Below are 17,637 nucleotides of genomic sequence, written 5' to 3' on the forward strand. Positions count from 1 at the left end.
AATGTACATACGTAGTTTATTCTTTCATTTTAGGCCTATTTTTGATTTCCCACCAATATGAATAAGCATCAACTAACAGTGAGTAATTATGCTTTTGTTTACTATAAGAGTCCTAATTATAATAGTTAAGTTTTTGTAAAATAAGACAATCCCTTAATTACATAATATCATCTCTCTCTCTCATTTACTTTTCTTATTAGGAATTTGAAGATTATATCATTTATAATTTTTCCTGACCAACGAACCCTTTAAGTCTGAATTATACTTAAGAAACTTACTTTATAAGCCCACAGAAACTTCAGCTTAGTCTGAGTTACTGATCATGCCATTAAGTAAGTACAATAAGAGCCCAATTTAATAGTTTCATTTGGTGTACTTGACCTCTTCAAATGGAAGAGAACTCTTATGAATCACAGTTCCATCCAACGCCCTGTTTGAAGATCTGCATATATGAAATTTCTATAGCGTAGAAATACAAATAGAAAAGGAACATCACAAATTACGAGTCCGTTATTGTGAAGTGATTGGCATAAAGTTCTATTGTGTTAAGTGGCAGTAAGCAGGCATTTGTTTGCTGGTGTTGATAACCTCCATTAAGACGCGCCGGAATTTGCAACCTCTTCTCAACAATGGCGCCTGATCCATTTTTTTTAAAAAGAGGTTTCCGACCCGATAACTTTATTCTTCCATCCTCCCCTTCAACCGGAGTGCGAAAGGCCCAGAGTAGGGATGTCGCTTGAGGGTACGAACATATAAAGCGAGACCTCGAATCAACAAAAGCCTTTTGTACATGTCTTGTCAATGTCCCAGAAGCAAATCCTCATACAAAATCAGTTCAAACTTGCCAGTCTATTAAAGAAATTACTCAAATAATACACTGGAATATCCGCATATGAATTAAACAAAGAGTGAATATCAGCCAGCCTTGATTAAATGTCTTTGTTGTTTTATGTTTCTGTTATGAGATATGCAAATGATGGATGACATGAAGTATTGATTTAAGAATTTAAATAGGTTAAAAAAATGAATTCAGTGCCCTGATAAGACACATTTTATGTAAATATATTAGGACGATGTTTGTTCTCAAAATATGTAATATTTTTCATTCTCGGATTCTTCTGAAAGAAAGGGATCAGATGAAGGAATTAGGTATAGACATGATGATAATATAAGTATTTGATGAATAATGTATGAAGCTGTGAACTGGATTCATTCTGAGTCACGGTAGGGTTCAATGGTGTATTTTGAACCTGTTTTGAACCTCCATGTTCTAAAATGGAACCCCATGGTCTCTATCGCCTCCTCATAATATGAGGTCCTTATTTTACACTAAGCTACATGCATTGGTTTGCAACTTAGAAACGCAACGTGGAAGAAAAGAATTTTAAAATGCGATACGGAAATGGCAGTGTGAAATTGGCTAAAATTAAGGACTCTGTATTTTACTCAAAGGCGTCGAAATACTTCTCACACAATGCGACAGATGTTTGAATCTGTTAGGAGATTTTGTAGAAAAGTGGTTTGTTTTAATATAGTAAGTACTTGAAACTTGCTTCCTAAAGGTAATTTGTACGTATTTTTAACATACACGTAATTAAGGATCCCCATAAACTGCTTCTGAAGAACTTATAATGACAATTTTTTTGCCAATACAATTTTTTAAATCACACCTTTGGAAGAGGCTCGAATCGTTCAATGACGTGCCTCCATTTGCACTGGTTGCACAGCGTTGATTGGTAGCACGGTTCTGAATAATTTTAAAACAGTTGTGGCTTCCTTAGATGCTATAATCACGTGTCTGACGGAACGGAAGAAAACTGATATAAAGAACAGTTAGGATAGCAGGAAATCCCGCGTGGAGGCGAGTTAGAATACTTCCACCGCAGCTCTGCGGGACGCAAAAAGCGACGAAAAGGAACCCCGATGTCATGGAGTGTAACTGGGTCACCCTGTCAACGGGGGACATAGAGACAGCTCATCCTCCAGGTTAGGGGTTGAACGCAAAGCTGAAGACCTTGCTCTATAAAATTCATTGTTGCGGAAACCAAAGAAGAGGAACCCGGGTACTGAAATTTAAGACAAGTCTGGCAGAATCTCCTAAGGAAGAGTAGGATAGAATGAGTTCAGGCTCCGAGTCGAACCCTTGATTCCCCGAATATGGAATATAAATATTTAAATAATAAATCACTGTTTTCAGTCAAAGTAGTAAGAATTGTAATGCTTATAATTAATACACCATTTATTGTATTTGGATGTCGCTTGCATTTGCGTGCCAGTAATTCTCTAGGTTTGTATTCGGAAATATCCGCTTCGAATCTCGGCCACGTTACCGGCAGTTGCGCGACATTTTCGGTTTCCTTAGCTTTGCCGGAATAACACCGACCTAATACTCACTGCTGCCTCCTGCCAAATCTTTATTTTCTTACTGTGCATAATTATGCTACCGTCGTGTAGCGTACATGCGTATATACGTAAGTTCAGCGTTTGAAACAGCGTCATGAATTAACCCGAGATTATAGTCATAATCGGCAGATTCCGGCTTCGGCCCGGAAATTAATTGGCCCGACTGATGGGTTTCGTAGGTCTCCTTTGACGCGAACCATTTCGTTTAGTGAGGGTTGGAGTCCAACTTGGTCCACTCGGCACGGCGGCCACTGATTGGCCTATTGTACATGCCCCGGGTGATTATGATGATGGAGAATTTGGTGGAATGAAGATTGGCAGAGGAAACCGAAATACTCGGAGAAAACCCGCCCCAGCCCCACTTTGTTCACCAGAAATCCCACTTGACCAGACCCGGGATCGAACCCGGGCCGCCGCTGTTGGAAGCCAGCGACTAACCGTTTGAGCTATGGCGCGGCTAAGAGACGCGGACCATTGGTTGAGCAGCACTACTTTTTAAAGTGAATGTGTTAAGTCACAGACCTGATTCAGAGGCACCCTGTTCCATTAAAAAGACCAAGTTGCCTCTATGCTCAACGAATTAAGCACTACGCCATGAAGGTGTATGGAGGAGTGGATGTATAGATCCACATTTTCTTGACCTCGGCACTAGTTGGAGGTGAGTGGTCAGTTTCACGCCCCTGCCGCTTTACTCCCTGGTACCCATTGGATGAGAGGTTGGGTGGACCCCAGAGCATGTCTGGACGGTTTGGAGAAGAGAAAAATTCTTGACCCTACCGAGACTCGAACCCCAACCCCTCAGTCGTCCAGCCTGTAGCTAGTCGCTATACCGACCACACTACCTCGGCTCACCCTGTCCCATTTGAAGAAGTTATTTTCCATTCAGACTTATGTAAGTGTGTACAATATTGACGAGTTTATTCATGTCTGCTAAGATCCCTGTTACTTTGTGATGTTTGCCAATATATTTTGACTTATGAGACCACTCGGTTTCTCCTGGCAAAGGAGGCTTGAACATGTCACAGAATGTCGTGGGGTTTGCAAAGCGACCCAGGAGAACTATTGAAATGAAGAAAGTTTGACAGAATAAATGGAAACTCTCTTCACCGGCAGTCCACTCAAGTCTGGTGCACAGATGAGTAAGAGATTCAGAATATGGAGCCGGAAGTTGCTTCCATCCAAATTTACAGTCACAGTGAACCTCCAACTTGACGCTATGTAACCTGTGCAGTTAACAGTACATCGTAAAATTGAGCGAGAATGATTTATGTTTGTTTCAGTAACGGAATTGTAGACCGCCTGGATGAAGGCAGCCAACCACCAGTGAGAAACCACGTGCTATCACCTGAAGACAACATAAACGTGGTCGTCAGGTGAGACCTAACCTCTCATTGCAGTCGGTGAGTCTAGTTTTTGACCAGTGATGAATTCTGTTCTACAAAAAGGTCGTACGGAAATACAACAGCACGGCCAGCAGTACTAGTAACACCGAATTTACCCTCTCTTTCGTTTCATAGCTGCACATGCGCGAAATAAAACTTTCGGGATCTTACTCGAGCGGTGAATCCAGTCACTTCCATGACACGAAGATACGAAGCTAAGAAAGGTTTTGGCGTATAAGCTACTTGACATATACAGCGGATTCCAAGCAAAACAGATAACAGTTTTTTTTAATGAACATAATAAACTATATTTTTGTGTAACAGTTTCCTTCAATTTTAATGATCTGATTGTATACTACTAGCGAGACCGGAGCTGTAACTGTTGCTGGATACTGGCTTCTAACAGGACTCTCGGACTCGTGAGCAGTCATAGGCACCTTATCAAAGTGGGGAAAGCGGAATATCTTGACAGAGTACGATATTCAAATTTTAATTGTTACATAATAAATTGTGTTCATTAGAATTAATATATAATGAATTAACCATTTGTGCGGAGGTTTGTAAATTAAAGGTCTAAGCATTAAAGAATAATAGAAATTATATGAACCATCCAATTTAAGAGCAAGATATGCTGCATTTTGCCTACAGGTTGTATTTGTGACTTTCGTGTGATTCTAAGACTAAAGAACAGTTTTCTCCGTAAACTGCATTAACCACTTTGTGTTTATAATAGTTTGTAATATTAGGTCCCAGGCAAAACGGCGCAAGAAAAAAGTACGTAAGAGTTGTAGAGGCCAGGCCAGATACAGGATTGAATTTAAGCCGGTCAAATATATCTTCGAGACTATTTTATAATTTGATGAGTACAGCTTCAGACATATTAAATAAGCAGTCGTGAACGGCCAATGTTTCAGGTGAGGGTCGAACGTAGGGTTACAAACCTTCAAAGTAAAATGTTACAAATTTTTTAAAGAATTCATCATCTTCTTGACGTTGTCGGCATTGAACTTTCGCCTCCTGCAATCGCACTTAACAAATTTGTTTGTCATACGTGTAATTCAAAATAATTGGTTTTGCCTTAGTAAAGAAGGTAGAAGGACTTCACAGATAGTATTTCGATCGTATGTTTCGCAATTGCGGTGAAATATCCTGTAATTTTCAGAACGGTCGCTGTAAATGTATGTTTTGAATGTGAGGACCGCATAAAGCGATAGCCTGATACATAAGAGCGTTGCATGACACGGCTCTGTATGTCACACGCATGTTTGTCACAGACATGCTGCTATAATACGGAAACATTATTGACTCTTTCTCTTCATGGTCTTTTTCTGCAGAGTTCGACCACTGAATAACAAGGAGGTGAAAAATGGCGACGAATCAGTCGTCCAGTATCCAGGGAACGGACAGATTTTGGTAAGAAGATATTTGGTTTTGTTTCGCGTGTACGTTTTCATGCGTTTCCTATTCAGTACGGCTTGAAATAAAGAGACGCTTCAAGGATATTGATTTTTAACTTCCATTTATAAATGATATTAGTCTGTTAGAGCCTGCTTACGCTGATTCCTAGCTCGCGGATTTTCTTCTTTTTTCTTCTACCCTGAAGATGGAGGCGATACATTCCTCCGAAACATCGGTTAACACTATCTACACCGAGCCACATCCCAGAAGACTGCTTTCTTCGATATTAGGAAAGCTCAAGAAAAACAGATTTGAATGCAAAACGACGTTATCTGGTCTTGACAGATTATGTTATTGTATTTTGTAAGATTTGAGTTTTTAAAGGCAGTGACTATGAAGAATGCCATATTCTGGGATGTGGTGCCGTGTAGATATTGTGTTAACCGATGTTTCGGAGGAAAGTATCGCCTCCATCTTCAGGATATAAGAAATCCGCGAGCGAGGAACCAGCGTGAGCAGGTGGCTGCAGACTGCAGACGTCGGTTAACACAAGATCTACACGTCGCCATATCCCAGAAGACGGCATTCTTTATGTTAATTTATTATGCGAAAACCTAAAGAAGAAAATAAAAATTATTAGAAGTTTCTAAGGAAATTTGCCTAAATATAAGTGGAGAAAGAAATCTTTGTATACCATCTGGCTACTTCTAAGAAATTTCCCCACTAAATTAGGTAATATATTCTGACCCAACTTCATTCACCTTCTATCTTGGTAACTAATTTCCTTTACACTATCCTAATGATATGTTCACGTTTTCCTCTCAGTTCTCAAATAGCGACTTTAAAACAGGATATTCCAGCAGCATTCTCTATGCTTTTCCTGCCTTTCCTGTCTGAGACAATGCCCTTTCTATTGCACCCTCCTCGACTTCACTTCGATACTAGAATACCTTCATAAATTACTTGGTTCCCTCATATGCAGTACCACGTAATTGCTCGTTTTCTTTGGCCGTCTTAGGTTCTTATATTTGTCTAGCCGTTTAATTCCCAGACATTTATAATATACGTATGTTTCGTAACCACTGGCAAAGTAATTGTCTCAGATCTGGATTCTTTTGGAAAGTGCAAGGTACAGAAAGCACAGCAGTTAGCGCAACTGGAGGGATGTGCTTACCCATTTCCTCCCTCTTTCCTTCCAGCTCGGTCCTGTGGGTGCTGGTCACCCCAAGCCCAGAGTGTTCTCTTATAACGTGGTGTTTGAACCCGGGGCCACTCAAGAAGACGTTCTACAGTTCTCTGGAATCAAGCGTCTCATCGAGATGGCCGTAGAAGGCTTCAGCACCACGGCGTTCTGCTACGGGCAGACCGGAAGCGGAAAGACGCACACACTCACTGGACCTCCGGGACTGGTAAGCAGTCTCAGTGTTCCGTTCTCTTGTCGGATATTTTGCATAGCGTCGCCGATTCTTGACGGAGAGTACTAATTATCAGCAAATTGTACGTATTGCTCGTGAAACAAAATTACTGCAATGAAGGTAAATATTCCGAAGATAATTATGCAAATGTATTACTGAATATCAGATTAAAAATAGTTGTATACCGTTTTATACAGGGCCGAGCCATAGCTCAAGCGGTTAGTCGCTGGTTTCCCACCGTGGCGGCCCGGGTTCGATCCCGGATGTGGTCAAGTGGGTTTTGTGGTGGACAAAGTGGCTCTGGGGCAGGCTTGCTCCGAGTATTTCGGTTTCCCCTGCCAATCTTCATTCCACCAATTGCTCCACAGTCACCCTCACCTATCATCTGGGGCTGGTACAATAGGCCAGAAGCGGCAGCAGTACAAGGGACTTAGTCCCACTAGCAATAAAAATACAATTTTATTAAACTTTTAAAATTTCACAATCGTTAAACTTTAGAAGTTGAAACAAGTGGTCACTTTTATGCGTCAAATTTTCGTTTCGGAAACAAAGGAAATTTGAAATACCCCTCTCCTGTGTAAGTTATCTATAGGATTTTCGAAAGGAATATTCAGGCCTAGGGTTTTTATTTCATTTTGCCCAATAACGACTTTGTATCTCTGAATTTATTTACGAATTTATGACTGTTTAACTGCGACATTCTGAAATGTATGTCTGCATCTTCTATTTTTCTTATGCAACTTATTTTCACACCTCAGTAAGCTATTTTATATGGACACTAATTGCTTCGATGTGTAATTAATTAATTTGTACCTGCCCAAGGTGATTATGATGATGGAGAATTTGGTGGAATGAAGATTGGCAGGGGAAACCGAAATAGTCGGAGAAAACCAGCCCCAGCGCACTTTGTCCACTACAAATCTCACTTGACCAGACCCGGGATCGAACCCGGGCCGCCGCGGTGAGAAGCCAGCGACTAACCGCTTGAGCTATGGCGCGGCCTGCTTCGATGTGTAACTCACACGTAACATTTTGAAGTAGGAGGTAACTCAACTGAGTCATGACTGCTTTTCGCACAACCCAAATACAGTAGCATCAGCAACATGAGGCTTGTGGCTGAAGGGTGCCGGCGCATACTGCACAGGCTCGCTTTAAGGTAGCCGCTGAACGATTTATTTGGTCCATATTGAAGAGAAACTCTAATATGTACAGACTATTGGTTTATCGACCACGTCAGGGTCCGAATGTGAGCGAAAAATCTGACGCAAATAGGGTGTGAACCTACCGCCTGAACGGCCGAACGATTTTCAGAATTCTCTCAAATGACCTTCTCGTGTTCGGTGAATAATGCAGATTATGAAACTCCACGTTTTTCAATATTCTGTAAGATCCGTTTAATTCTTCCCTTTTGGTTCGAAACATTTTGCTCAGTAACCTGGTCTGAAACGTCTTCAATCTGTGTTATTCTCTTAATTAACAAATCTAAATATTTACTTTTTATTACAGAGTTTTGATGCTGTAACTAAAGTGCATTATTTTCGAATAATATGACAATTTTATGGAAGTATGTTCAGTTTAAGAAGATGTCCTACTATTGAACTTGGTGATTTAGAGGTAATGTTCTGGGCTTGTATTTCGGAGGTGCTCGGATAGAATCTCAGTTGTGGTTTCAACTATTGTGACCGACGTTTTCCGTAGTGTTCCTCAGTCCCTCGAGGAAAATTCCGGAAGAATTTCTATCAGGCAACGAACGCTTCATCCGAATGCTTCCCAATTTACCAGCCGATGCTAGAGATTCTCAGCACTGAAAGCGTCATTACAGAAACCACAAAAAGAAAGGATCTGCTTTTGGCTATAGGGTATGCTGCCTGATTGTATGATTTTTTCTTGCAGTTCGAGAAGAACCCAGATCCATACTCGGAGGACCACGGCCTCGTTTTCCGCTCCTTCATGTACCTGTTTGAACTGTTAAAACAACGGAGCGAATTCCACTTCATACTGAAGGCTTCCTTCTTAGAAATATACAACGAAAAGGTAATATTCATGCGAGTTTCATAATACAACGTTACTGCCTACTTTGGGCCGCGCCATAGCTCAAGCGGTTAGTCGCTGGCTTCCCACGGCGGTGGACCGGGTTCGATCCCGGGTCTGGTCAAGTGGGATTTGTGGTGGACAAAGTGGCGCTGGGGAAGGTTTTCTCCGAGTACTTCGGTTTCCCCTGCCAATCTTCATTCCACCAATTGCTGCACAATCACCCTCACCTATCATCTGGGGCTGGCACAATAGACCAGAAGTGGCCGCAGTACAAGGGACTTAATCCCACTAGCAATACAAAAACTGTATATCCATACGGTGTTCAGGTCTAGTCTCTTGTGCTTTATTTCGGATTACTTAGAGCTTGATTTTCTAAGCCAGGCCATGCATCCTGCTTACCTGAGCGCACTTCTCGTTAGTTCTGTATCTGCAGGACGATGCTTAAGTCTCTATTATTTTCAGGCTGCTCATACTTTTCTTATTTTCTGAAATTCAGTGACAATGTTTTTAGTATTCGTCAAAATTTGGTTTCTTTCTCTCCTCCCCGCATAAACGATTAATAACCCGTCCAAAAATACTAACATTCCCTTTTTAATCGTGTTCATGTCTCTTAAAATTGCTACCATATTTCTGTCTGCATAGTCTGATACACCCCGCGTTCTCGTTTCCAGGATATTCACGCATTTGTCTTGACACGTATTGTAATACTGCTTTCTACTTCATGATTATAGTCCCCTTTTTCTTTCAATATATCTCCCTCTCAGAATGCAGTATTCGCATGTGTGAACTGACATGAATACTGGGATGTGTTCCGGGTGTTACTCCCCGCAGCCGTTAGCTTCTTTAAGCATTGTTGCATGTAACATAGAGCAGGGGTCTCCAAACTTTTCGAACCGCGGGCCACATTAGGTAATTCAGCACTTTCAACGGGCCGGATACAATGAGAAATTAATAACTCTAGGTATATGAGTTTTATTGAAAGCACAGAATTTCATAGACTAAATACAAAGTACGTGAGAATAAATTATCGTATATTAATGACAACAGACAGTAGCAGCAAATGCTCATATTTTCATCACAAATTATAATAAAACAATTAATGCGAATGGTGGAACTCTTTTTGCACTCTTAAAATCTGATTAAATTGAGGTTCAAATTTTTAAAGGCTAATCACAAAGTAGCGACTTTAAATGTTCATCGGATAAATGTGCCCTGTATTTCGACTTGATGTACTTCATCTGGGAAAAAGTTTGTTCACACAGATATGTCGTCCCAAAAATGGAGATAAATTTAGAAGCAAATTTCTTTAAATTTGGAAATTGCTCAGAGTTCAGAAATTTATAAAATTCGATCAAATTTCCTTCCTTGTATTTGTCTTTAATATGATAATTTTCCTGAAGTTCAATAATTTCCATTTGAATTTGACTTGGGACATCTGCAGCATCACAGTCAAACGGATTTTGAAACAATCTAATTTCCTGAGCACTGGAATCCAAATCAACAAATCGCTTCCGAAATTGTTCTTTCAAACCTGAAATGACTAAATTTGCAAACGAGGAAGGAAATTCTGCTTCACCCTCTTTATTTAACTCCGCAGAGTATAGCATATGAACAAAGTTATAATTTTTGACTTGGCTTTCCAGAAGTATCAACTTTGCTCTGAATGCCTTGATAAGTGCAAATAAATCACAGACTAAGTTATTTTCACCCTGCAACTTTAAATTCAAATGGTTCATATGGTTCACCAGATCAGCAAAAATTGCTAATTACCAAAGCCACTCGGTATCTGATAAAAGTGGTTCGTGATGGTTTTTCTCGGTAAGAAATATATCAATTTCATTCCTTAGCTGAAAGAAGCGCGAAAGAACCTTCCACAACTAAGCCACGAACTGCAGTATAATATGTCACGTCAATAAGCTCGCAATCACATTTACCAGTACTCACTGGAGAATTAGTTCAATTGGCGCATTTCTGCACAATTCTTTCGCGGGCCGTAGTTTGGAGACCCTTGCTTTAAAGTATTGCATTTCGTAGAAAGCAACACTATCACTTACGAGTTATACAAATTGTTTTCTTTTGCGAGGTACAACTTTCAAGATTTACTCTAACTACCTAAAACTCAATGAAGTCTAAATTAATGAAGCGACAACGTCTGGAAATGTATTTGCCTGCCTGTATGTCCGCATATGTATTCTACGGAACTAAACAGCTGATTTATATTAAATTTGATATTCAGGTCTGTCACAATGAGACATAAATAAAACGTTGCCATTTTTCTCAAGTGGTGATCAACATAGAAAACATTGGTACGTCACATGAAACGTATATTTAACAAAATTCTACTACTCTTATTTGAAATATTAGTCAATGCAATGTATACTTAACTGATACAAATAAAATCATTTACGTCACGTGCGAAAAGTTACATGTGTTATTGTAATTATTACATCCTCGACGACATGATTTTATCCGAAATGAAACTAACTTCAAGGTCAATGGACTATGCAAGATAGGAAAGAACTAATTTTTTAAAACCACGCACAAACAATGCAAGGAAAGACATGAAGCATCAACTGACTATGCATTGAAGGAATTATGGATCGCTTGTCATTATTGTGACATGACGCCTGAAAGTCACAATAGTGGAGCCAGAGCCAGGTGACCATTGCTAGACAACGGCTGGGTAACCACAACAACGAATTCGACGGAGGAAGCAGTGCATTGCATAGAGAGACGCCGACTCCTAAGTATCGCATACAAGAACGTTTCCGTGCAACAGACAGGTAAAGGTTGTTCACATGAGAACGAACTGGTCATAACACAGTAACGGCTAGGAACGCGATAAATCTACTGTTGAAGGAGGTGATTTCTAGATCATCCGACTAGTGAAGATAACAGACCGTAGACAGCGAGTCAGCTAAGCATCCCATGTGGAGGCGGGGTCGAATACCTCCACCGTAGCCCTCGAGTCGTAGGAGGCGACGAAAAGGGAACTCTTGAATCAGAGAGAGTAAAATATGGTCATGAGTCCCACCGGATTCGGACCCGAGAATGACTGTGCTGGTAAGAACCAGCAACAATTGTAAACGACAGACCTTTCCTCTCGTCAAGGAGAGCCCCCCGCATCAACAAACCCGTAGCTGTCTGGTCTGACAGCAATAAAAATCTGGTCGTAAGCCCCTGATGGGTGCCTTATTCCAAGACAGGCTGGCCGACTGACCCTCGGTCGTAACATAAGACTCAGACTCAGTCAGCCAAGCAGAGTTAAGCAGAATCCAAGAGACTACAGACCAAGAAGTCAGGAGAAGTCAAGACTTTAGTTTATGTGGTGTCATCGCTGTTCGTAGTTACGAAGTGTTGTACAGTAAGGTTGTGTTACAACTAACTGTAGTTCCGCCCTGTGAATATCCAATAAATCGATTCAACTAATCCGGAACCCATTAATTACTTGTCGCGTTACCAGGGCACGTAACAACATGAATTTCCAAATTAAGACCCAGTTATTGAATGCAATCCATTTACTAATATGCATTTCTAGGTCAAGTGGCAATGTGCTATGTCTCTGAGGTCGTCATGCACGTGGCAAGTTTTCATGCAACACGCCACTGTACAAAGCTGTATCGAACAGGAGACACATCAGCAGAAACTAACGAACACTCGCTTTGTCAGAAGCTTGTGCCGATAAAGTGCTTGATAACAGAGCGCATGTGCGTCACGAGACATGAAAATGATGCCCGGTATGAGCGCGGCCCATGGTTCACTCATCCTCCCACCGAGTTATCTGTGAGCATTCAGAGCTTACTTACTCACTCATGGAGCTGAGCCCTTCTGGAGAAGCCGCCAATTCTGCAGCTACTCAAGAATTTCCCAGCATTTTATGGAACCCGAAGGTTCATTACCGTGTTCACAAGAGCCCTCCACTGGTCCTTATCCTGAGCCAGATCTACCCAATCCATACCATCCTCTCTCTCTCTCTAAGATCCATTCTAATATTGTCCACCCGCCTACGCCTTGATCTTCCCTGTGGTCTCTTACCTTCCGGCTTTCCCATCAATATCCTATACGCATTCCTCGTCTCCCCCATTCGTGCTACATGAGCATTCAGAGCTACTAACCATTTAACTTCTCTTTTATCAATACCATGAAGATAAATCGATTCCACTTTACTCATGAACACAACTTAATTCATTGTAGCGACATGTGAATCCATTGCAAAGGTGACGGCTTGCTGATACACGTATGCGGGGCGACCAGCTGGAACATTCGGTTGCTGAGCAACGGCTCGATAAGCATTGTTCTCACAGCAACGTAGACAGGCATTTCCTGCACAACAGAGATGTCTTTTTCGTGACAACGGATAGCTGAACTGTTGTACTCGGTGTCCCCTATTCGGTACGCCAAGCAAATATAAAGTAGCAGCAGTAGCAGTAGCCAAGTCAGACTTGCCGTGTGGAGGAAGGGTCGAATACCTCCACCGTGACCCTGCGAGTCGTAGGAGGCGACGAAAATGGAAGTCTGAAATCTGAGACAGTAAAATATGTTCGAGAGTCCCAAGGGACTCGACCCAAGAAAGACTGCACTGGCAAGGGCCAGCAGCATATACAAAAGACAGACCCATCTTCTCGTCAGAGAGGGCGCCCCACAAAAAAAAAAAGACCATAACTGTCAAACTAATAAATATCTGGTCATGAGCCCCATATAGGGCTCGACACTGACGCTGATCAGTCTTATCCCTTATTTATTTGGATTATTATAAATGACCATGAACTTTATTTATAATTTATTCTCGGTAATTTTAACTTCAAAATCTTATATTTCGATATTACTGGAACTATATTGTGATCTACAATATCGTATTTCATTGTCTGGGACGTGCAATACGGTGTTTATGTTGAAATTTGTAGATTCTGGGAGGGCCAAGGAGTCCGGAGTTCTGACATTTACGAGTAGTCATAAATTTAGCTCGGGTAGAGGAAACTGGACGCGCGTACAAAAGTCAGTGAGGAGGAGAGGCCAGAACAGCTTACAATTGCTTGTGAATGAGGGCCATTATGACTGAGTTGCCTCGTTCAGACTTCCCTACGGAAGATGGAATGACATATATATATATATATCCGCACCATGGAGGATTCGAATCTTTCGAATTCCCAGCGTGGGATGTGCAAGCCATTCCACAAAGGAGTCTTTCGCCATATTCTGAAGTGTACGGACATGACCCTTGCACCCTCCAAGACCCAGTTTGCAGATCAAGTAATATATTGTAATTTTAAGCATTAACGCACAATAAATTAAACCGTGTGGTTTGGAGAACAATAAGTGTATGAACATCAAGTTGGATCAACTCCCAGAATACCGCTTAATTCGGCATCGCTACCCTGAGTCTCATGCTAACCGACCCAGATATTTTCCCATACCTACACTAACCTTTCGATCTGTGAGGACAACTTGCAGTGTCCATCATATTCTGTCCTAAGGTAGGAACAGGTGTAGCAGGGATAGCACCATTCCGACCGAGCTGATATAACAAAGGCGGGTTGGCAAAAAGCGGTGTTAACACCAAGACTTGCTGACTGACTGAGCGTCAGTAGCAAAGTGACTTTGACTTTAGCGAAGTTAGAAGAAATAGGACAAATGACCCGGCAGTGAATCAGCGTCCTTTCGAGAACTAAGCAGAGCTACACGGAACTAAGAAGTACGCAGAACTGTGAAGAGCTACACTGAACTAATCAGATCTACAAATAACTAAGAGGTACGCAGAACTGTGAAGAGCTACACGGAACTAAGAAGAGGTACGCAGAACTGTGAAGAGCTACACGGAACTAAGCAGAGCTACAAGGAACTAAGAGGTACGCAGAACTGTGAAGAGCTACACGGAACTAAGCAGAGCTACAAGGAACTAAGAGGTACGCAGAACTGTGAAGAGCTACACGGAACTAAGCAGAGCTACAAGGAACTAAGAGGTACGCAGAACTGTGAAGAGCTACACGGAACTAAGCAGAGCTACAAGGAACTAAGAGGTACGCAGAACTGTGAAGAGCTACACGGAACTAAGCAGAGCTACAAGGAACTAAGAGGTACGCAGAACTGTGAAGAGCTACACGGAACTAAGCAGAGCTACAAGGAACTAAGAGGTACGCAGAACTGTGAAGAGCTACACGGAACTAAGCAGAGCTACAAGGAACTAAGAGGTACGCAGAACTGTGAAGAGCTACACGGAACTAAGCAGAGCTACAAGGAACTAAGAGGTACGCAGAACTGTGAAGAGCTACACGGAACTAAGCAGAGCTACAAGGAACTAAGAGGTACGCAGAACTGTGAAGAGCTACACGGAACTAAGCAGAGCTACAAGGAACTAAGAGGTACGCAGAACTGTGAAGAGCTACACGGAACTAAGCAGATCTACAAGGAACTAAGAGGTACGCAGAACTGTGAAGAGCTACACGGAACTAAGCAGAGTTACGCAGGGAGGGATTCGTTATCCAGAAGGAGTGAAATATGAGAACTCTTATAATCGTGTGCAATTGTAATAGTGACGTCAAATAAATCCAAAAATCAAATGTAGGAACCAAAATTATTAGCCACGTTACTCCTTTTATGTGACAATATAATATGTATATGTACTCGTATATAGCAATAGTCACTGAAACCGAGAAAGAAAATAAATTCATAAGAAATATATAATGGTGTGTAGGACCTGTCGCATATTAAATTAGTCATGCATCCGTATAGTGAATGAAGCGATGCTTTTGTATTTTTCGATGTTGCCTATTTTTAGAAGTTTTTAAGCGCGATGGATAAAATAAACTCTTCTGTGCGTAAAAGTTCACGAATATAAACATTATTCAGTCTTTATGGTACTGATTTATCATTTATAAGACACATTTCTCTCATACGTATTGTAAAAACTACGATGCAGTACATCTGTACATTTGTCTGGAGCTGTCTGCTGGGAAAGTGTTTCACTTTCTGTCCATTTGTTCTCGGGTTTGCTCTGTAGGATGTAACTATAAGGGTAAGCTAAAGTTATCCCTGTAACAGGCCGTGAAGGCCCATAGGTTTGTGAGACGTCGAGGCTCCTACATTTACTAGGTACTCGGCTCACAGATTGCCGTTAGGTTGTCAGCCTTACGCGCCGGCCACTCTCTACCACCCAGGAAGATTTCTGGTACTCATTTCTGTTAGTGGCTGAGTCGACCCCAGGGCCATAGTGCCGCTGGAAGGATTAGGTCAATTGAAAAATCCAATAACTTCATCGAGAATCGAACCGGCGACCTTCCAGCTGGTAGCATAGTGCCTCAACCAACTACCCTATCGCATACCGCAGGATAAAACGGTTTAGGGGAGAACGTTGGAGGATCCGTTTCAGCATTCTTCTTTTTGACTTCGTCCTAAATGTTTAGTTATTTAATTAAACTAAATCAAGCGGCCGCCGTAGTCTAGGGGTAACTTTCCCACGTACGCGGGTTCAAACCCGGCGTAGGTCGTGGAATTTTTAAGGGCGGAAAAATTCAGGGAACAAGTCATCCAGGAGGGACTTAAAGCCGTGTGTCCCGTGTCATAGATTTACGGCACGTAAAAGATCCTCATATCTCTAGGAGATCTCTGAGCAAGATTAGGCAAAGTTTCCCGCCCAAGTAGTTTCCTCCGGTAGATGGGGAAGTATCGGGGACCAGTGCCAGAGGAGGGGGGACCTCTCTGACAGAACGGCGCTGATAGTGAGCACCAGTACTGGGAGGGCATGGCGACTGGTAGAAATTAAAGGGGGACTCACAATAGATTAATAACTAGTCGCAGTGCATGGGATATAATAATAATAAACTAAATCAGAATATTCTCTATGTATATTGGGTTTTAGGCTTAATTGCATGAGGACAAACTGAAGGGCATACGAACTGCATAAATACAAAGTTACTACGGGAGAGAACAGATGTAAATAACTTGAACTTTGTATGAAAGGAAAATGCTGATCGTTATTCGAGTTACTTGTTTGCACATGTTTAATCAAAACCTTCAGTGAACAAACCTAAAGTAGGCGTTCGGCCTTCCTTCAAATAACAGCCACAAATTAGTGTTGTCGCTGTTTTCTCCCAACCTGATAATTATCAGAATATCAATTATAATGGGTGCACGGAAGACATGACGTGTGTGTGCAATCGAACTCCAGGAGAACCGTTTACTTTAGAAGTTGTTAATTATATTTTCGCCATTAAGGACAGAAGATGTAAACACTAATATGTGCGCAAAAGAGGAATCCAAATAGCACGAACATTCAGCAAGCATTTCGAAGTTTTTCACGCCCTACCTTAATGGTCACAATAAATAAACGTGACATGTTATAGTACATGCACTAAGTCCTATCTATACTCTTTTACGTGTATTTGTCCATTTTCGAGGACAATGTCCGCTGAATTTTGTATTCAGTTGCCTTTCTGCACTGCTAACAGTAATCGGCAGCGTCTAATAATAGCAATATAGTCTTTCAGTCTTATTTTATCATAGCATTGGTCTCCCCATTTTCTTATTTGTTAAATTGTCGCCGTCTCGGAATATCCTTCAGAAAATATTTGTCACTATTTTTAAACATCCGTTTCTTTATTCTTTGTCCCTACATTTGTCACGTACAGCATTTATTCGGGGTATGTTGTAGCGTAGTTGGTTGAGGCACTATGCTACAAGCCGGAAAATCGCGGGTTTGAGTCCCAATAAGATGGATTTTTTTTTCAATTGACCTAATCCTTCCAGCCGCACTATGGCCCTGGGGTCGACTCAGCCTCTAACAGAAATGACCTTACCGCTATCTGTAATCCGATCGTCTAGAAGATGGGGGATACTCACCCTCTCACAAACCTATGTGCCTCCAAGGCTTGTTACAGATATAATTTTACTTTTTGACTGAATTTATTCAGAATATCCTTTTAAATAATCACTTTTTTGTTATTCCTATAATTGATTAGTTATTCCAAATATTTCCCAAGTTGTACCCTCCCCAATATATATATATATAT

The 17,637-nt window shown here is 41.4% G+C and overlaps 1 protein-coding gene across 4 annotated transcripts in view; it reads left to right on the forward strand.

Moving 5' to 3' along the window:
- Positions 1-17,637, forward strand: part of LOC111867902 (kinesin-like protein KIF12) — a 153,945-nt gene that overhangs the window by 99,370 nt on the left and 36,938 nt on the right. For all 4 annotated transcript variants that reach the window (XM_033752849.1, XM_023858117.2, XM_023858119.2 and 1 more), the window contains 4 exons: positions 3,684-3,776; positions 5,120-5,198; positions 6,383-6,592; positions 8,492-8,632. In XM_033752849.1, coding sequence (XP_033608740.1) covers positions 3,684-3,776; positions 5,120-5,198; positions 6,383-6,592; positions 8,492-8,632 — 523 coding nt within the window. The remainder of the gene's footprint in view (positions 1-3,683; positions 3,777-5,119; positions 5,199-6,382; positions 6,593-8,491; positions 8,633-17,637) is intronic.

The sequence above is a fragment of the Cryptotermes secundus genome, unplaced genomic scaffold, assembly GCF_002891405.2.
Source record: "Cryptotermes secundus unplaced genomic scaffold, Csec_1.0 scaffold111, whole genome shotgun sequence".
Classification (NCBI taxonomy): Eukaryota; Metazoa; Arthropoda; class Insecta; order Blattodea; family Kalotermitidae; genus Cryptotermes; species Cryptotermes secundus.